The sequence below is a fragment of the Salminus brasiliensis genome, chromosome 3, assembly GCF_030463535.1.
Source record: "Salminus brasiliensis chromosome 3, fSalBra1.hap2, whole genome shotgun sequence".
Taxonomy (NCBI): Eukaryota; Metazoa; Chordata; class Actinopteri; order Characiformes; family Bryconidae; genus Salminus; species Salminus brasiliensis.
In genome coordinates, this window is record NC_132880.1 from 43,903,374 (window position 1) to 43,925,291 (window position 21,918).

The 21,918-nt window shown below is 40.0% G+C and overlaps 2 protein-coding genes across 10 annotated transcripts; one reads left to right on the forward strand and one right to left on the reverse strand.

Moving 5' to 3' along the window:
* Positions 1-988: 988 nt before the first annotated feature.
* Positions 989-19,312, reverse strand: atad5a (ATPase family AAA domain containing 5a). 4 transcript variants are annotated; one of them, XM_072676312.1, is made up of 24 exons: positions 19,183-19,312; positions 12,168-12,394; positions 11,867-11,949; positions 9,937-11,660; positions 9,755-9,833; positions 9,506-9,664; positions 9,222-9,363; positions 8,898-8,976; positions 8,622-8,803; positions 8,269-8,414; positions 7,966-8,119; positions 7,496-7,840; positions 7,276-7,372; positions 7,070-7,152; positions 6,846-6,982; positions 6,578-6,749; positions 6,207-6,380; positions 5,870-6,082; positions 5,721-5,785; positions 5,449-5,626; positions 4,623-4,783; positions 3,662-4,536; positions 3,377-3,535; positions 989-2,010 (listed from the first exon to the last, which is right to left on the reverse strand). In XM_072676312.1, exons 3-24 carry the CDS (start codon positions 11,918-11,920, stop codon positions 1,932-1,934), a joined length of 5,457 nt encoding a protein of 1,818 aa, XP_072532413.1. In that variant the 5' UTR covers positions 11,921-11,949; positions 12,168-12,394; positions 19,183-19,312; the 3' UTR covers positions 989-1,931. The 4 variants fall into 4 exon arrangements, with proteins under 4 accessions (XP_072532413.1, XP_072532414.1, XP_072532416.1 ...); XM_072676313.1 differs by lacking the exon at positions 19,183-19,312 and having other exon boundaries at positions 12,168-12,217; positions 12,303-12,597; XM_072676315.1 differs by lacking the exon at positions 12,168-12,394.
* On the forward strand, positions 14,223-21,523 carry prpsap2 (phosphoribosyl pyrophosphate synthetase-associated protein 2). Of its 6 annotated transcripts, none has more exons than XM_072676316.1 (11): positions 14,223-14,326; positions 15,441-15,601; positions 15,919-15,971; positions 17,143-17,209; positions 17,329-17,501; positions 17,915-18,030; positions 18,367-18,422; positions 18,510-18,658; positions 18,762-18,832; positions 19,823-19,969; positions 20,341-21,523. In XM_072676316.1, the coding sequence occupies exons 2-11, from the start codon at positions 15,519-15,521 to the stop codon at positions 20,497-20,499; spliced, it is 1,074 nt and encodes a 357-aa protein (XP_072532417.1). In that variant the 5' UTR covers positions 14,223-14,326; positions 15,441-15,518; the 3' UTR covers positions 20,500-21,523. The 6 variants fall into 6 exon arrangements, with proteins under 6 accessions (XP_072532417.1, XP_072532418.1, XP_072532420.1 ...); XM_072676318.1 differs by having other exon boundaries at positions 14,260-14,290; XM_072676317.1 differs by having other exon boundaries at positions 14,223-15,601.
* Positions 21,524-21,918: the final 395 nt, after the last annotated feature.

Genomic DNA, 21,918 nt, shown 5'->3' on the forward strand with positions numbered 1-21,918 from the left:
TTATCCACCCCACACACAGTGGATAAAAATGAACTGGTAGGCCTCAGGAGGATGTAACATCAACACATGATTGTGTAAATTTATCCATCAAAAATATATAAATGCTGTACATCCGTCTGAACGGGGAAGGCAGACACTGTACACAACTGTGAAACTGATATCCATTGTGGACTAAAGAAGATGAAGCTCATAGGTTTTGTTTTTAGCTTGGTCTGGGAGGACAGTTTTGATGATAAAATTAAATAACTTTACATTATTACAACATTTTAAAATTAGTATTTAAAAATTCTGTATCAAAAATATAAAATAAGAATTTCCACTCATCATATCACCACAGCCTCAATTCCATGATGAATGGACTAATAGAAATGCTCCAAAATGACTTGATAATAAATAAAATAATAATATCATAATATATAAATCTTTTTACATTGACTTGTGAAAAAGTGAAGTTGCAATTTTGGAGAAATGTGGCAGAGAGGCAGAGACTGTATGAAACCATAAAATTATACCATAAATATCTTTAAAAAAACAAAAAAAAACATGAATACATCAATTAAAGCTAAATGCATGTTAAATTTCAGTGACCCGAAGTGTACAGAAATAGATGTACACTATATGTCCAATTGTTTGTGGACACCCCATCTTATGAATGCATTCACCTACTAGGACTCTCTAAAGCAGGTAAACATAAACCTATTGGCACCATGCTGCCTACTGCTAGATGTGGACTAGAGGGGCATAAAGCCCCCCAGAATTGAGCTGTGGAAGAATTGTGTTCTCTGGAATGATAGTGCTCCGTCCAGAACTTTCAGGACAAGTTGGGGGTGAACACATTTTAGATGATACATTTTGTTATCGTGATGCACAACATTCTTTAGAATATGCTTTTCTAATATTTTGAGGATATTGTTAGTGCTTAAAGAACACTGATCAACTACACATTTCAGTACAGTGTAATTAGAATGGTTTATTTAGATGAAAAAAACAATCACTGTATTCAGAACAGGAGAGTATCTGAATAGTAGGTTGTAAGAATGTCACTTATAATAAATGTAATATTGGGATAAATATTGTGTATCATGAAAAATGCATTTAAATATTGTGAAAAAGTAGTTAGGAATTCAAACCTCACAGTAAGGTTGCATAATTATTATATAAAAAGTAAGCAGGCCATTAGTTATCCAAACAAAAGCAGTATAAACTCTTAATACCTTTGACAGAACAACAAACAATGAATGAGCAAGTGTCCAAATACTTTTGTCCATATAGCAAAAATGACAATTGAGATCTTGCGAGTCAGCAGTTCTGTCTTCTCAAAAAAATGGTCAAGTGTTCAAAGACTCAGTTTGATGAGCAGACTGAACGATGGTATAGTTGGCTGCTGAGGGCACTGAAAAACATATGTGAAGATATGAGAGCTTTGTAAGAAACACATTTTTATTGTCTTTGGAAATCTTAAATAGGACAGTCTTTGTGAATATTTAAATACACTGATTAAGAGGTATTAAATTGTATAGAAAGCAAGTGAGAAATGGTGGAGGAGGTTCATTTTTAGTGCCCAGGAACAAACTAGTGTGTTATTTTAAGTCTACTTTGTGAAGAGGTGATGAACTAACAAAGAAGTTGGTTTAAAACAGCTTAGGCTTTTATAAGAACAGCTAACAAAACCCAGTGTAACAATACATACATTTCTCAGAGAAAACATGTTTTCTGACCAGTTGGCAAGCCCAAATTTATTACTTGATAAAAAATATTACATGACAAAAGGACAATACAAAAGGATCTCCATAGCAAGTCAGATATAAAACAGAAGACAGTCGTGTGCTGTCCACTAGGAAACATAAAAACCTCACTAATTAGGGTATATTATATTACTGTACAAATTCATATTAACCAGCTGCCAGGAAAAGGCTGCCTTAACGAGTGATTCAAGGAAAGTCTGAGGCGAGGTGTTGCACTGTGCTTTTAGGTAGATCAAGGTGAATGCCATTGAAGTAGTGCATGAACCTGTAAGGAAGAAAACAGAGCATGTGAGCACAATTTAAGCACCACTTCACCTCTTGTAGTAGGTCAATTTACATTAAAACAAATGAATACTGTTATTGTTGACTGCCCACATTTCTCTACACACTCTGATGTAGTCTACAACCTAGATAAATGCTTACTGGTTTGTGGTGCAACAGTATATTTAGAACATATACACACACACACACACACACACACACACACACACACACACACACACACACACATACACTCAACAGGCTTCTGGTATTAAAGCTCATGCATTTTTAAGCCACATGCAAAATGTGAAACCCACTTCCTGTCCTTGCACATTTACTAATATGATTCATCCGGAAACTTTACAGCATAGAAGGGCACATATGTATATATTTTTATTTGCAAGTTTTATGAAGTCATTGTTTGCACAGAATAAAGTTACCACCCTCACAGAATAATTCGTGTTAAGATATAGGGTCTTTCCAGTGTCCTTTTTGTAAAGTAGATTAAAAACAAAAGCAAATTACAAACCTTAGTGGACAAAACCTCATGTATAACGCCTTATATGCCATAGTGTGTTGTCCATATCTGCACTTTTGTCCTCACCACCTGCATTCACTGTCCTGCCTGATTCCTGTGACTGATGTCTGTTGTAATTCTCATATTTATGGTATTGCTTTTCTCTGTATGCACACTGCTTGTTATGTAGTCTATTGTGGTGTTGTGTTGCTCAATATTGCACCATAGATCTTAATTTTGCTCCTCTGTGTACTTGCAAACATTTGAAACAACAATAAAAGTGTCTTGACTTGACTTGTAGCATCTGTGTAATTAAACATATGGAATTACATTCATGGTGAGTGATGGCAGCCTATCCTGGGACAACTGGGATTAAGTCTAATATGTATATAATATCTAGTATGTTTTTCCTCAATATTTCAGTTAGGTCAATTAGATCAGGATCTGGATCTTGAACTGATATAGAATTCTAAGAAACATGGTGCCATGCAGTGAACTGACACCAGCTTTGATCAGGACCAAGGCTACATCAATGGGTGTTAACCACTGCATGCTCTTTAAGGGTGGTGACATTGTCACGTTCTCATTCCTGTACAACTTGACACACCCATAGATGTAGTCATCGTTCATGTTGAAAAGCCTACCCTTCTTTGGTTCATGCTGGGGATAAACTTTTTAGGTTCCAGATTTATTTTGGTAGCATTTATTTTGAGTGATAACTAATGTAGAACTGTTCCGTGCATTGCGCTACCTGAAACTGCACCCAGTTCACGTTAGTCGAAACGTTCTAACAGAAGATCTGAGCTCTATAGCAGGAACCTTGCAATGCAATGCCTTCAAAATGCCTTCTCACCTGCGCTTGACCTTGCCCTGCTCCTTTAACCTCTCTGATCTGCATATGGTGCGCAGAGAGGGCAGGAAGTCCACTGCTGCTGCCACTCTGTTACCCAGGGTGTTTAATGAGCGGCTGTTGAGAACTGTGCTCATTACCTCCCTCCGCATCTCCATTACCCTGTAAAGCACAATGGCACATGCACATGGGTTTAAAACTTATAAGAATTAGTTAGTTGGTGAGTGATCAGCATAAGCGCTCTTACTAGTTGCTCTGAGGAGAAATGAGTTGTTGGTAAACACTAACCTGGGTTCACAGGGTGTGCTGTGAGCAAGGCTGAAACTCCGTCTGTGTGAGGGCACTGGAAGAGTCAGCTCCTCCACAGCTTCCCTCCTGACCTCCTCCTCCTCCAGTGCCTGGGCCTTTTCCCAGGCGTCAGAGACCCCAGCCCTACACTTCCAAAAACTCAGACCTGCTATCACAGCATTGATTTCATCTGACTCGAACCCGCTCGTATGGCCTCCACACTCAAGACGAACTTCATCAGTCATTCCACTCTTGACTTCTGCTCCAGTCCAGTCAAAAGCTTGTGGTCTACAGGCGCCCTCTGTGTGAGGATGCTGATAGTGCAGAGATGAATCAAGGAATGACATGTGGTCCAGATATTCAGCTATGGACCTCAGGCACTGTGATACAGGCTTACTTCTCTTCCTCTCAGCTTCAGAAAGCGGGACCCTCCTTGTCCTCACAGAAGCAGCTTCAGAAGCTGGTGCCTCCTGAGAAGCCTGATCCTGCCCTTGCTTTGTATCTGGATTTCCAGCAGGGTTACAGTTGGGGTTTGGCAGGGACAGAAAGCCATCTTCTGACTCGGAGTCCGACTGAAACACATTCTTATCATCCAAACACAGCTGCTTTTTCCGCCTCATCCTGGACGACACTTTGAGAGGGCTTGTGTCGTCTGTGTGCTCCTCCTGCTGGGCTACATTTCCTAGTCTGGCTATGTGCCCAGTCTGGGGTTCTGGGTTTGATATGGGCAGTGGTGGAAGAGAAGGCTCTGCTAAAGCACTGATGGGAAGAGGTAGCAACACTTCCATATTTGAGTAGAGCAAATTCAAACCTCTCCTTTTAGTCTCTGAAAGGAGATCCAAGCAACTTGTACTCTGCACTGCTGAAAGATCACACTGAAAGAAGAAATGCGAGAAATGAATAATCTAGAATAAAAAATAAAAAAATGGAGTAAAACAAGACATTTAGGAGAGGAACTTACCTTAAGCAAATCTTCTACCTTCTTATCTTGCTGCAGGTTCAGAAGACCCAGAAATGACTCTGTGCATCCAGTATGACAGGGCGGTACAGAGTGTAGCGGTCCAGCACTAGAAGCATTTTCCACTTTAACAGTTTCTTTCTTCACCTCACACTCATGAGTTCCTGAAAAAAAGACAAGAAACATTAGTCATTTGTCCCAATTTTTATTTGTCTTTATTTTCTCCCGACACTAGGAGGGTATGATGTAGAACTTGTCTATTTCGATAAGGATGCAACGCCAGCACCACCCCTTTTCAAACTGCTTCCAATGCAGCGTTACTGGGCAGCTGACATGCTTGGAAGAAAGCACTGGGCCTCCAGCTCTGCCACACCAGCTAACAGACATCAGTCCCAGCCAACATTGCTTGAGACTTGGCAACTCATCCGGAGAGCATGGCCAATTGTGCCCTCTCGCCTTTAGAATAATTTTTATGCTCCACTGTCTGTAATAGTGAGAATAGGGTCTCTGTTATTGGCACTGTGAGCCAGAATGCTTCAAATGAACTATGTAACTTTGGTGAAGCAGGCAGGACCATGCTTGCGAGAACTGTGTAATGCTGTGTGGCAATATTTGTGTAAAACACTGCAATATTACTGCCTCAGTCCAATGCCACTTCTGCATCGCTTTGCTTGTCTAAAAATGGAAGCGTAGGTCATGTCCTTTAGGCGTGATTCAAAATGCAAATTACACACCCCAAGAAATACTCACATAATACTGCTTTAACCAAGCAATTTAATATATGAAAATAAATACATAAATAAAATAGCAAGCACATTAATGCACTTACCTGATGAGACAGGGAGCAGCATCTGTCGTCCTCCTCCACTGCGTACCCAAAACTGCAGGTGCAGGAGGCTCTGCCGAACATCACATCTGTTCCAACGCAGCAAACTTGCCAAGTCCTGAGTGTCTGTTCGCACATTTTCCACCAGACACATCAGCTGCAGGTAACTTGCCACATTGACCTGAAAAAAACGAAAGCCAATCAATCACATTTGACCCACATACCATAGCAGACTAATTACCAGTCATAAACAGTCAAATCAGAAAGGGTCTTACCACAGAAGGAGCTTTGAAATGGATTTCATCAAAGTAGCCATCAAACATTGCACTGAATGTCGGGTCTGAAAAAGGAGTTAGTAGAGCTCACATATTTTATATTTGACAATGGTTTTCTGATTTACCAAACAGGTATTATAATTACTCACCACTGGTAGTCAGAATGACTGGTCTTTTTGTTGTGGCCATAAAGGTTTTAATTGCAGCCAGGAACCCAGAGTCATCATCAAATATAACATCAACCTCCTCAAACAGGATGAGAGAGGTGGCAGTTCTCTTGCCTTGCTCTTCAGTTGTGGGGTTGGCAGGCTCCTGATTCTTGCCCTCACTTTGAGTCATTTTGGCTGATTTCTTGGAGCAAGCTTTTTTAACAGCAAGAAATAAGAAACAAGCCACAGTTTAAACCATGATTGAAGACTTTACAGCCACTGAACAAATATTTACAATATTTGTAAATTGACTAGTAGAAAGACTTGTCCGAATTACCTGTTTGAGACTTCTTGTCCTTATTTCCTGCATCTTTGCCTGTGGGCCTCCCACCCATTTTAAAGAAATTGGCCAGTGAAGTTGGTGCCAAGCCACCTTTTCTCACAGCACCTCGAGGGGACTGAGGAGGTTTTCTGGGAGATGACATGACTCTCCTAGGGGAGTTAAGCTTTCCTGTGATAAGAGGAGAAACAATCACTTAAAGTCTAGATAACACTTTTCTAAACCAAAGATTTGGAAAGAAAGACTGAATCTATAATGGAGAAAACAACAAATATAAGCAGAAAATTAAAAAGTAAGAAAAAGGCATAGAAGTAATAGTTTTGCTGTTAGCAGCGGCCAGAGGACTAGTGCATGTAGAAAGCACTTACTAGGTGAGGAGCCTGTTTTGGCCGAGCTGCTGCTGCTACTGTAACTGTTAAAGTAGGTGGGCTTATGGGCATTGACACCCTGTATGTCCACTTGGTGAGACTGGGTAGCCTCCTTCAGCTGAGACAAGATCTGTCGACCACTTCGCTGGGACGAGCAATTCACCTCGAAAACCTAGAGCAAAAAATTAATTATTTAATTCATGTTTTTTTTTTTTACACATTTATTTTGTAATCAGAAAACGGATGTTTTCATTAAAAGAACACACACCTTAAAGCCCAACTCTTGGGCACAAGCATATACAGCAGCAGTCTTGCCTACACCAGTGGGCCCTGTGATGAGCAGTGTGTTGCAGAGCAGATCCTCTGCATCCTCCAACCACTCACTACTGTCACCAGTCCAGGAATCTACAGTCATACAGTATGGTTAGAAACAGAGATCTGGAAAATGGGACATTAACTGGATTGATCATTAAACTTTGCAGGTTTCTTTACCATTACTGTCATCCCCTTGCTTTGCCTCCTGTTGTTTCTTTCTCTCTTCACGGTCAGCCCTGAGTTTCCACTCCTTTAACCAGCTAATGGAAATGATAAAACAACATAAGCGATGTGCCTTCCCATTCCATAGGATAATTTCTCTAAAAATAGCCAGAACACCTTTCATCCAATCATGTTTATCAACTGTGTTATACAGTACAAACCTGTGCAACTTTCTAACAGAAGCGGTGTTTCCAATGATGTCATTAGAGTGCTGTGGCTGGTACTTCTCAGTCCATAACATATCCTCCCTCACACCATCTGGGGAAATAGGACATTCAGATTTTACAAAGTGAATCTAAGAGAAGAGGAACAGTAGCTTATCAGATTGAATAACAGCCAGATATAGTAGCACTAAAAATAAGGACGGGGAAGGGAAATCACCTTCAGTGGATGCAGTCTCTGAGGATGGCGAATCAAGTATAATCACAGTGTCACACTGTTTGTTTTCAGGTGCTGAGTGTTTAGTTTCTTCCTCTGTCTGTTTCTGCCTCAGTGATCTTCTCCTTCGGCCTCTACTGGAATCCAGAGAGTCGGTGGTCTCTGGTGTCGCGCCACTTTCTGTGCCTGAGATCTCTGATATGAGCATGATCTCCTCCTCTGTAGGATTTGACTTCTGTTTTTTGGCTAACTTGCCCAATTTCTCCCCCTCATCTACACGTTTACGCTTTCCTCCGATAGGCTTCGTCAAGCCGGCAACACAAGGCGTTTTAGACCCACAATCAGGTTCTGAGAAAATTCAAAACAAGAACAATGAAATTATTATTTACTTCAGACAAGCCTCTTGCCAGAAATATCAAAAGAATATGCTGATATTAAGAAGTTTGAGTCCTACAAGACACAAATATTCTTACCTGTAGTAGCAGCAGACTGCAACAAATAGTCTGTGTATCTTTTAAGGAACCGGGTAAAATATCTTTGGACGGGGAAAGAGGGATTTGATGAGCTAATTTCTTCTAACAGACGCTGTTTAACGGACTCTGTAAAATCTTCTTGACAACCAGACACCTGAAAAGATTAGAGAAAGAGATGTTTCCATAACCATACTATGGTTTGTATACTTGCATATCTCAAACTCCTATCTGCCATAAACACAGTCAAATTATATTACAAGTAAATCGCCAGACCAGAACACAGTTATCATTTAACAGATCTACCTTTTCTCTGCAGGTCCGAAGAGCAGCTGTAGTGTGGCCTGCAAGGCCTGTCGAGGACAACCGTGGCATCAATGGTAACTGGGGAAACTCTTTTAGACCACTCAGGAAAGATCCTTTGGGCCACTGGAGTGTCCACATAGAGCAATCTGTCAAAACAAACACAAAAAGGTGTCTCAGATTAGGATTAAGATCATTCTAAATGGCTAATGCACAGCAATATGGAATGGATGGAATTCTGCCGTCTGGTCCCAACCCTACTTCTCTAACATTTAAACCATGTTCTCTAACATTTAAACCAACACATTGTTTTCATGTATATCTCAATCATTTCTGATACAGAAACATCATCTTACCCATGACTCTCTGCTGGACATGCACCACAGGCTGGAATGAAGCACAGGCCTGGGTGTAGGCCTCTCTGTTAGCTGCAGTCTTGGCAATCTGCTTTTTAAAAGACTCTGGTAGGCCACTCTTCAGAAACTCACGCTTTGCTCTGAACTGCTCGTCATCTTGAGAGTTTTCAGAGCCGTCACGACTGCGGAAAGTCAAAAATATACTTGCATGTTTTCAATAGTGAACAAATAAATTCATTAAAAGATTCTTCTTTTTAGTTGTTTCTCAGGTAATACCTGTTGTCATCAAATATGGAGATCACTGCTGTGGGTTTCTGGGCTTTTTTATCCAAAAACATGGGGGCCAGTTTAGAAGCTGCAAAAGCCAAAAGAACAGATATTAAACAAATAATCAATGTTTACGAATAAATAAAATTAACACTGAACAAAGGAGACATAAGATTGTAAGGCCCACTTAAGACTAAAGCTAAATTATTTAGTAAGGGTTATAATTACTAATATATAATTTGTCAGTTAAGGGTGAGCAATAAAGTATGGGCCAATATTCAAGTCTTAAATATGTAAAGGGTTAAGTTACATATTGTTAACATATTGCATTACCTGGAGCGTTCTTAGAAGTCTTCTGAGGTATGTGTTTGCCTAAAACATCATTCAAACTGCGAAGACTTTTCTGATTTCGGCCACTTTCTTGAGAGGTAGGCACAGGGTTGCTTAAATTATCTTCCACAAAGACTACAGAGTCCTAAAAACAGACAATTATGTGATGCAAAGATATCAGAAGACAGAAAGCAAAATTTCATTCAGACATTGTAATTAAGCTAATAACTGTACATGTACATACATAATATAAAGCTGGACATAAACGAAAAAAAAAAAGGCCATACCTCATCCTCACAGTAATTCGTGTTGACAGTTTCCTTTCTTCGTGCAGAGCGGCGCACAGGAGGCTGCTCCTCTGCAGCAGTCTGTTTACTTTGCTGAAGTGCTTTGGCTTTCTGGACCAACTTCTTAGCTTGTTTCCTTTTCTTCAGTGAATTTGATTCCTGTTAAAATGATTTATTTTAAAGGTCGTCATTGAGATGTAAATCATTTAAAACATAAACAGAAGATTCATAAGGACACCATACAATTACCTGCATAGAAACAGGACTTGATATGTCAAACTCTCCAACTTTTGTGGCCGAAGATGGAAACACTCTGGTGAATTTCATTCTGATTGACAAAACATGCAGAAATAAAACCATGTTAAACTTGCTAATGACACAAACTGCTATAAATAAAAGGTTAAACATCAGAGACTCGAGGTGAAACCCACCTGATGGGGCTTTCTTTTCTGTCAGGTGGACAGAGCATCTCTGCTCTGTAAACACTCTTTTTGGGTCGGTGAGATTTTGGAGTAGAAGCCAGAGCTGGGTCATCCTGGGACACTGTAGACTTTTCCACCTTCTCCTGGCTCCTTTTTCTGCGAGTGGGCAGAATCTTTTCGGGTACAGAAGCTGTCTGTCTGCGTGTGCACTCTCTTGCAGACCTTCTAACTTCCTTGGGAGGTTGTGTTTCATGATCATCAACAGAGCCACTCTCCATATCCACATCCATGGATGTGGGAAGGTTCTCATGCTTTTGTGCCTCTTCAGATGCACAATTCTGTTTTTTCTTCCCAGACTTCTTAGATCGCTTTTTCCCAACACTACTAGACGTTTTTTGCTCTATACTCTGCTTTTGTTCTGCAGCGGCCTCATCGGGCTTGCTCTCAGCAGCTTTCTCGTCGGGCTCTTTCTCTGCCAACTCTGGAGCTTTTTCCTGGACCTGTTTCGGTTTTCCAGGGCACTTGGTGGGTTTCCCTTTAGATCCGTCCAGACTTGGTTGCTTGAAGGCATTCATGAACTGCTTCCTTTCTTCCTGAGTGCACTTGGGAGTGGAGCTGGATTCAACTACAGCAAGCTCCAAATCTTCTTCATGAAGAACAACGTTGGATTTCCTCTTAAGGTCAGGCAGAATGTCTGCGGTCACCTGAAGGGTAGCAGAGGACGTCTTGCCATCTTTTACTTGTCTCTCCTTTTTATTCCTACTGAATATTGATGCCACTCTCACTTCAGGGCTCTTAGCTGAATCGTGGTTGGGGGAGATGGGATGCACTTCAGCTCTGACTGTAAGGGTTCTTGGTGACACCTGTGGAGCTGCAACTACCGCTTCACTCACGTCATTACAAGACTTGGCATCACTGAATGCTTCAGCACCACATGTGTCAGGCTCAGGACCTTCCTCGTCCTGGCTCTGACTCTGTAAAAAGTCTTCAAAGGACACTGTGACGGTGCTTCTGTTCAGCACGGACGTCTCATCCAAATTGACTTCCAGACTAGCATCAGCCAGAGACTGCTCTAGCTCAGTACACGAGTCACTCTGGCTGACTCTTGCCTTCCTACTTTTACGCACCACAGACTTCATATTTCTACAGTTCTCTTCTCCAGGTGATGCACCATCATTTGCAGACCCATCCTCATCCCTGCTTTGGTTCTTACTTTTACGATTACACAACACATCCTTCACTTTTCCGTCATTCGCACAGGTCTCTGTGGTATTCTTTCTTTTAGGAGATTTTTCATCTATGCAGATGTCACTGCTGATCTGAGAGAGCAGGGCGGCAGTATCACTGCCAAGCATGCAGAGGTTGCCATCTTCCTTTACTAAAGACTCACTGTAACTCCCCAACACTACACAGCCATCACTGAGCACCTCCTGTTCCTCTTGCCGAGGCTTGCTTTGCTCCTTGGACTTTCTGGTGCGTTTCTGCCTCGGAGCCCTACCCAGCTTAGCAGAGACCTCCTCACCACTGACTGGCTCTGCAGACTGAAGGGGGCTGCATTTCTGCGACGGGCCGATCTTCTCCTGAGCAGGCGAAGTCTTCCTGAAGTAATCCATTATGTTGCTGGACCGAGGTGGAGAGAAAGGCTTTTCCACAGACTTCGGCAAGGGCATGAAGTAGTTTGTGATGGTCTTCGGAGGTGGCAGTTCATCATCTTTCCTCAACTTCTTGCATGGCTGAATAAATACACAAATAGTACAATTTACCAAGCCCCTAAAATATCACGGTAGGTAGACCCCCTCTGTTTAACAATCCATTCTATCAATTTAACATTGTATAAATTGTTCCCTCAAATTAGTTAAGATATTTTAAGAGCTTTTAATAAAGTCAGCACATTCAGAACCATCAAAGCTATAGAGATACACATAATATGACCACAAACCTGAGTAGCCTCAAAGTCCTCAATAACAGCTGCCATTGCAACAACGCCAGCCATAGTTGGTGCTGCTTTTCCAGTGCTTAGGTCTATAAAGACAACATTACAGTCCCAGTGAAATACACAGTGTCTATTAGCTATGTGATTCAGCAACAGGTGTGTTCAGGACAGGTATGCTTTAACTGTAAACACTTAAAACATCTGAAATGAATAAAAGAAACAGGGAAGCTCGGTTCTACTGTAACGTGACTTACAGCACTAGCGAGCTCCTGTCCTCGAAAACAAGGAAACTTACGACGCCACTCACCAGAGTTTTCTCCATATATCCAAGCCCAGGTAATACATTGTCGGTGTCTCCTACAGTACAGTGCTGTGGTTAATCAAATTAACATGAATCTCATGATGATACTAAAAGCGAGTGACCAAACAGACGTCTACTAACCGAGATCCTCACCAACCCAACTGGCTAACCGGGTTAGCTGGCCAGCTAGCGCTAGTTACCCACTCCTCCAAAACAATCACATATCTACATGCCTACGGGTTGACGAAAAACAGACGACACACGCGTGAATAACACTATACAGTTACTCATTTAGGTGGAAACATCAACGAACAACATAGAAAGCAAAGAAACTGGCCGCTTTTCTCTCACTGTAAAACAAAACAAATACAATCTACATCTGATACAGTGCGCGCAGCTCCTTCTCCCACAAATGGCGCCAAACAGCAGCGCCCGCCTCCCAGCACCAAATCCACCAATCAGAGGGCGCTTCGTCACCTTCCCATTCAGGATATCGCGTCATTTCAGAGCTGTAAGTTTATAATAATAATAACAATAACAATAACGGCAATAATAATAATAATAATAATAACAATAATAATAACAACGGCAATAATAATAATAATAATAACAATAATAATAATAATAACGGCAATAATTATAATAATAATACTAATAATAATAACAACAATAATAATAATAACAACAACAACAACAATAATAATAATAACAACAACAATAATAATAATAATAATAACGGCAATAATAACAATAATAATAACAACGGCAATAATAATAATGATAATAATAATAATAATAATAACAACAACAATAATAATAATAATAATAATAATAATAATAACAACAACAATAATAATAATAATAACAACGGCAATAATAATAATAATAACAATAACAATAATAATAACGGCAATAATAATAATAATAATAATAATAACGGCAATAATAATAATAATAATAATAATAACGGCAATAATAATAATAATAATAATAACAATAATAATAACGGCAATAATAATAATAACAATCATGATAACGGCAATAATAATAATAATAATAATAATAATAATAATAACAACGGCAATAATAACAGTAATAATAACAACGGCAATAATAATAATAATAATAATAACAATAACAATAATAATAACAACGGTAATACTACTAATACTACTACTAATAATAATGACGGTAATAATAAGAATAAGAATAACAACAACGACGACAATAACAACTACGATAATAATAATAATAATAATAATAATAACAAGAATAAAAATAACAACAACGACGACAATAACAACTACGACAATAATAATAATAATAATAATAATAATAATAATAATAGTTTTATACGCGGTACAACTAGCAGTGAGATGCTTTTACAATTTAAAAAGCAAATGAAAACACCTAAAAAGTCCAGACATATGATTAAATATAGGTTAAATATAGCTAGTCACACACCTTTTGTCTCATATATTGCACCTAAATATCGATCAAAATATATAGCAATAATCTTAAGATAACACTAAGAGGTTCATTTGAATGTTTCTACATGCAGTTCTTAATCTCCACTAATTGAATTGTTTAAAATCACAACAATGAATTCAACATTAATTTAAACTATTCATTTTAGGCTTTTTTCATTTTTAAAAACTATTTATCTTCCATTTTTTCATTTTATCACGTAAAGACAAAAGCATCTAATAAGATATAAAACACTTCACAAAAGGTGGGAACATTTTATAACATTAGAATAAATCTTAAATACTAGCTATTTAATTTGACTTCTCTCTTAAGAATTTCTTTCTTTAATCGCTTCTGTGACTCTGGCCCCCATTAACCACCACCAAACACCTTTAACATCAGAATAATATTAGAATAAATGCAAAGTTAAAATGACAAAATTCGTAAGAATATATTTGAAGAATATCTTAATCTTTTTTTTTCTAAGTAGGAAGGTAAAATGTCCATCTGAGAGCACGCTTATTCCTAAATCCGCCCTAGGGAGCGATTGCCTTGGACTTGGACTTTTATTTTGAAAGGTGGTGCAGCGAGCGACGGTTGTTTCTTATCCAGCGCTGTTGCTCTTATGTCCACTTTGAAACCCGTGCTCTCCATGTAATAAAGTAAGTCAGTCGGAGAGGCCGAACGAAGACAAACTGGTGAGAGAAATCACCACATCAATACAGCTAACTGATAACACGAACCATGGCTCTGTTTTATCCTAACTCTGGCTGTGGTGTTGAAGCTGTAGCTAGCGGAACGTCCCATATGTAGCTAGTATAGTGCTAGCGTCTGCTAGCCAAGTTAGCTTGCTAGCTAGCTAGTGTGAGCCTGTGTAACTCGAGTGTCAGGTGGGATTGATGTAGTGTGGATCTTTTCGGAGATACCTGCACATCTGCTCTTTTCCGTGCTTGATTTTGGCTGCGGGTAGTTTACGTTTAACAGTAAATAGACAATAAGTTAGCCTTGCAGGCTAGCTAGCCAGCTAGCTACGATCCTTGGGGGTTTCCTGTCACGAGAAAGCCTTGTTGTCATGGACACTTGAAGACACTTTCAGATACACTATATGGACAAAAGTTTTGGGACATCTTCTCATATATAGTTTCTTTTGAAATCAAGCATATTTAAAAAAAAGAGTGTCTCCTGCTTTTGTTGGAGCAACTGGCTTAATACTAGATCTTGGAGAATAATTGCTGTGATGATTTGATTGCATTCAGCGACAAGAGTGTTTTTGGGGTCAGGGTGTTGGATGAGCACCATCTCACCTCATGCCCAACTCCCTAACTCATCCCAAAAGTACTGGATGCACCACCATCCATCATTCCAGAGGACACGGCTCTTCCACGCCTCCACAGCTCAATTCAGGGGGCTTTGTACCCCTCTAGCTCACGCCTGGCATTAGGCAGCATGGTGCCAATAGGTTCATGTTTATCTGCTCCAGAGAGTCCTATTCTATATGACAATAATTGTCTACAGGGACTAGAGAAGCTGTGTGCATTTGCTCATCTGTGTCTGCAATGGGTGAAATGTCAAGTAGCGGAATGCATTCATTAGAATGGGTGTCCACAAACATTTGGACATATAGTGTGTCTTTTAGAAACTCTGAAACATGCTGTTGTTTATAAGGTTATCTGGCAAACCTCACTAATGTGTTATAATTTGTGTTACAGCTGAATGTGTCGTATTCCTGCTGTTTTTCCTTACAGGCTTTGACCCGACATACTTGTGTTGTGTAGTGTTAAACTAACAGTCTGCCTGTGAAACTGTTATTAGGAAGGGCTCAGCAGTGCCTGGGAGCCCAGGGAGCCACTGCCTGAGTCCCTCGAGGTAGTAACCAAGAAGCAACTGGACATGAACGCCGCAAAGGGAGGCCTGGTCATTTTTACGGCCAACTCCAACCCCTCCAGCAGGGAGCTGGGTAAAAGGATTGCAGAGTAGGTTACTATTGGGGTAATATATTCTAATGCAGTTGATTCAGAATCAGTGTTGTGTGAATAACTGTTACCTTATTAGGTCTCACATATAGTGGAATGAGATTCCGCCTGGTGGAAATATTGAGCTGTCAGCATAACGTGCAGCTGCTAATCTGAGAAAGGCTTGTGCCTGTCACGGAGTTGAGCAATATTCTGGTTAATAATTCACCTTAGGTGGTGTGAACTTATTGAAAGAGAAGATGTCACCTTTAGTTTGCTGTGTCTTTTAAATTGGCCTTTTCTTACTGATGATTATTTTTCTTCCTTGTTTGTCACAGACGCTTAGGTGTGGAGCTTGGCAAGGTGCAAGTCTATCAAGAAGCAAACAGAGGTGAGATGAAACCCAGTATCCAGTAAATGAAGTTGTAAGCTCAAGCTGTGGTGTGTCTGTCTGTGATCTGTACAGGCACAACAGTATAACGTTTCGTGTGGTCTGGGGGTATAAGTGCTTTGCATTTAAAAAGCCTTGTTAAGTGAGCATGGGTGCGTGTATAGCATATACATAACTCCCTCTAGGGTTGGCCGATATGGTGAAAATACAATTTCACAATATTATAAGATTTTTTTTTCACAATACTTATCACAATACATGTAATCACACACTAATTGAATCAGTTGCAACATATTCTTAAACTACTATTCAGATTTTTTTTTTACTCAAAATCTGCTGCACTTCATCAAGTTAAACAGCACTAATTACACAGTTTATAATGAAACGTGCAGCTGATCAGTCTTATTTAAGCACTGACCATATCCTTGATGTAGAAAAGCATATTGTGTATCACGAAAACAGAATTTATCACAATACAATAAAATATCGTCATATTGCCCAGCTCTAACTCACTCCCATCTCTGCTCTCCCCATCCTACTTTCCTCTGCTAGGATGCACTGAGGTGCTTCGTTTTTGATTAATGACTGTGGATACATTTGACATGTTTAGTAACACATCATTTCTTGTTTGCTTTTCTAGATTTAGTTTGATGGAAAGGACGTTTTAAAGTATTTGGGGCTCAGACAGTGGTTCTGAGGAAGACCACAACTGTTTTTGACAGGATATTATTTATTTATTTATACATACATTGGCATCATCATGCTTTTATTGATCTGATTGGGGTGTGATAAATGTACGTTCACAGTGGCAAGTTAGTCATGGGAATGTCATTTTGGATGTCCTAGTAGGGATAACTAGGGCTGAGGGGCACAATCTGAATTGTTGATTTTGCAGAGGGGCTGCTCATTCTTTGCATTCCACGCTGGACGTTGCAGACAAAACAAAGTGGATGGCTGAGCCACTGTTCACCAATGGAAGCGAGACACACTTTGTTTTGACTGTGTGTGTATGAGTCTAATAGAATATAAACATCAGAGGGTGGGTGGGTATAGTTTAAAAAACAGACTGGTGTGTGTTAGGGTTCAGAAGGGATTTGCATAGATTTCACAAACAAATAAACTCCATGCAGGCTGAAGAATATACATGTAAAAGGCTTTTGTTTCCATACAGAAACACGTGTTCAGATCCAGGAGTCAGTGCGTGGTAAAGATGTCTTCATCATCCAGACTGTATCCAAGTAAGACCCACATCTATTCAGGCCCCCCCACTATTCAGTTTAATCAAAACTCCTCTCGATCAGTACGTGTGGAAGGGACCTGTTGATTCCCTTCTGTCTTTTTTTCCCTCCCCTCACAGGGACGTTAACACAACCATCATGGAACTGCTCATCATGGTGTATGCCTGTAGAACCTCCTGTGCTCGGAATATCATCGGAGTCATTCCCTATTTCCCCTACAGTAAACAGTGCAAAATGAGGAAGAGAGGTTCCATCGTCTCTAAGCTGCTGGCCTCTATGATGTGTAAAGCAGGTAAACATGTTTTTTTATATATATATATTTTTTTTTTGTTATTAAAATACTGCAGACTTCACAGCTCATCAAGCTATTCTAAAGCACCACATTTTTATTAAAACTACTTCAAATGGTTCTTTGGGCCGTGCCATAGAATAACCACATCAGTTTCCATAAAGAACCAAGTTTGATGTAAAGGTTCTTTACCAATTTAAAGAACAAGGTTCTTTGTTTAACCAAAGTTGGTTCTTCAGTGGCATGTGTCTTTCACATCGTAGGGTATTCTGGGAAAGCATACAGTGTAAAAACACAGTGCGGTACTCTCTTGTTAATCTGGTTGAAGGTTACAAAATGGGCGGGGGTGAGGGTGGGGGGGTGAACAAAAAGATCAGCAGTATCCGAGTTTTCACAATCAGTTCCACTTTTGCCAGGTCTTACTCATCTCATCACTATGGATTTGCATCAAAAGGAAATCCAAGGTTTCTTCAACATTCCAGTAGACAACCTACGAGCGTCTCCATTTCTGCTACAGTACATTCAGGAAGAGGTACAGCTTCAGTCTCAGTGCTGGCTGCACAATCTGCTTGTGCTCTAGCAGTAGAGAACTGCTGACGTTCAGAACTGTAACCGGCAGATATAGAGTCAATAATAAACTAGCTGTAAACCACCCTTAGGCCTTCAAGGTTATTAATTTCTAACTTTGACCCAAACACACTTGTTTATGTTCTGTTTGAGGTTACAGATACAGTCTTCAGTGTATGGCTGTTTAAACTGCATATCTATATCTATCTATCTATATGTATGTATGTGTGTGTGTGTGTGTATGTCTCCATGCTCACCCATGCATCTCTTCTAAATGTTCTGCCTTTTCCCTGAAATGCAGATTCCTGATTACAGAAATGCTGTGATTGTGGCCAAATCTCCATCCTCAGCTAAAAGGTAAGTACACAGCTTGCCTCATAACCACATAAGCTCTTTCAGAGCAGGTATGGAACAACAAGCAGACGCCTGTCTTGTGCATCGCAGGGCCCAGTCGTTCGCTGAAAGGCTTCGGCTAGGCATCGCCGTGATCCATGGTGAAGCACAGGATGCTGAATCGGATCTTGTGGATGGACGGCACTCTCCACCTACTGTGAAAAACATGGGAGCCATCCATCCCAGTCTGGAGATACCATGTGAGCACCTTAGTTCTCTAGATTTGGACTGTGACTTCTGTGCCTCTCCTCTCACTGGAAGATGAATCTGTTTTTGTAAATCTCTTTGTTGTCTCCCACACAGTGCTGATCCCAAAAGAAAAGCCTCCAATAACTGTGGTGGGAGATGTAGGTGGCCGAATTGCTATCATTGTGGTGAGTTTCAAATCTGGAGGTTTTCGAGGTAATGTTCAGGCGTCACATCATTGGAATTTGCAGCTCTGATATGATGCCTTAGCACATTGAAGCCACGCTTTCACACTTTCACATTAAATGTCATGTTAAACAGGATGTGACCTCTTCAGCTTGACACACCCATAGCTCAGGTCTGAATCATGTTTTAAAAATACACTCTTGGAATGGAAACAACTGTACAAACACAGACATTCTGCTTTTCTCAAATTCCTATTTTTACTAGCTGTCTATAAGCTCTTGCAGGTAAACTGGTCAGTCAGTCCTATCAGGGTTTCAGTTACAGTTAAAGCAATATTATGTAGCGATTTTACCTTAAAGTAGCAGCTTCAGAATGCTGTTGATGCTCCACTCACTGTAGAAGAGAGAATGACATCTCGCTCCTTATCGTTCTGGGCAGGAACAGTGCTACTGTACTATGAAACTTTGGTGGGGCTGCATGAAACCTCTCACCAGAACTGCATAATGCTTGCGTAACCAGAAGCATCATTGGAATTTGCAGCTCTGATATGATGCCTTATCACATTGAAGCCACGCTTTCACGCTATCACATTGAATGTCATTTTAAACAGGATGTGACCTCCTCAGCTTGACACATCCTGTTTAACATGACATTCAATTACATTTTTTGTGTAAAAATCCTGTAGTATTTCTCGACCACCTCAGTCCACATGCTTCTTTTGCAGTTTTGTATCCTTGTAGTGTAATTTGTGATTTGCAGCAGTGTTGTAAAAGAGAATTACACTTCCCAACTGTAGGGGGAGCCCTTAAGCAAAGAAATTTAATTCATTCTTAAAGACTTTAAATTCCATATAAAGGCATGTTTGAAGGAGGCTGTATGTTCCTATATAGACATTTTATCCAGACTTCTGTAATGTAGTTGCTAAAAACACCTTTTATTGTCTCATCCATAACTTTGAATCCAAGTTTCAATGTTTTTCTTCCCCCTCATAGGATGACATTATTGATGATGTGGATAGTTTTCTGGCAGCAGCTGAGACACTGAAGGAACGAGGGGCCTACAAAATTTTTGTGATGGCTACTCATGGAATCCTCTCTTCTGATGCACCTCGCCTCATAGAGGAGTCTGCTATTGATGAGGTCTGTATTAGAACCTAATTTGCAAAACCACAAAAAACATCATTTTTTGTCATTTGATTCTTTTTACATGGTATTTAAATGTCCTGACGAATGCACTAATAGAAATGCTCCAAAATGACTTGAAATAAAACCTTTTACACTGATTTCCATTGATCGTTCTACTATATTGAAAGTTCTTTTTCTGTGAAGTTTCCGTTTTGGAGGTACGAGGTGTGTGTGTGTGTGTGTGTGTGTGTGTGTGTGTGTGTGTGTGTGTGTGTGTGTGTGTGTGTGTGTGTGTGATAGTGACGATATACAGTGTATATATGTTCTAAAAATAGAAACTGAGATGAGCTGTCAGAACAACTATGATCTTCCCATACACCCTGCAGGTGGTTGTCACAAACACCATTCCACACGAGATCCAGAAACTGCAGTGTCCCAAAATCAAGACGGTCGACATCAGCATGATCTTGTCGGAGGCGATTCGCCGCATCCACAACGGAGAGTCGATGTCTTACCTGTTTCGCAACATAGGCATGGATGATTGACAGCCTGGCTGGCTGCTGCCCCATCACTGCCAGTTGCGTAATGTGCACAGAGGTCCAATTTTCTCCCCCTCATCATATGTATGTAAAACGTGGCCAAGAGTAAAAAGTACATTCTTGTTCTTTTTTTTTTTTCTTTGCTGATGTTTTCATTCTGTAGCTTGCTACATTGAAATCTGTGTTCGTGCTCAAAGGCCACTATCATTTGTAAGACGTGTTTGTTTGTGATGTTTACTCATTAATTGCTGCGGTGGAATTCCCAGAAATGCTTGAAAAGGGGAAGGTTCTTGGAAACGCCCCTTATTGATGTTTGACTGAAGTTGGTCACTGATATTGAATGATTGGGTGTTTTATTTTTTTTCCACTGGATTTAAATGCTGCACTTAATATCTAAAGGGTCAAAGTACTCTGCTGTGTCGGAGTGTTCAGCGATAGGGCCTTTTTGTAGTACTTGAGGAGTCAGAACTCCTGTTTGTGGCCAACAACAACAACATTAAATAATACAGTAGTAATCTGTTAGCACTATGCCAGAATACTGTATACCAGTGTCCTCGTCTCGAGACTTGTGTAATCACTGTGCCCCTAGATAATTATTGTTTAATTGAATTGGTGAGTGCTGAGCAACACTTATGATAGATTTAATGAATATTTATTTTTTACAAGCAGGTTTAAATGCAAATTTCCACTGCAGCTATTTAATGTGCGGCATTCGATTGCCACTTACACTAGAAGTAGTGAGACATGGTAATGTACAGAGTTGAATGTCATTCATGCTAAGATGCTCCACTAATACTTAAAGCGTATAAAAGGCTGACTTGCTTTTGCCAGTATGGGGACCATAGGAGCATTCTTGCTTCATAACTCGAGCAGTGGTCATCATTACAGTGTGTTGCCTAAAGAGAACTCGTTTCTCTCATTTTCTGGTCAAATGCAGGGTTTTTTGTTATGGTACTAATCCTTCAGGCTTTTATATTTATTCACTGCACTTGATGATGAATAAATAAAATGATATAAAGACTGACTCTGATTTTGTGTCTGTTGTAAGATTGCACTTTTTATATTCTATATAAATAAAAATATATTAAGTTATTGTATTTCATACAATAATGTATACAGTTGATATCAAAATACAAATTAGGTTGGTTAATATTAATTTTTTAGGTTTTATTTATAATTTATTTACCCTTTTCCTCCCCAATTTGGGTCACCATTTAACCTACCCATACATATTCTCCCTCATCACATGCAGTGGGACACTGACACTGGGAGGATGTAGATGACACATGCCTTCTCTGACACGTGAGCAGCCAGCCAGTGCCTTTTTCCGAACTGATGCCAGTGCTGGCCAGCATTGTACTAGAGTGATGTTGGGGGAAAAGTGCCATTTAGCCACCCTGGAGAGAGCAAGGCCATTGTGCTCTC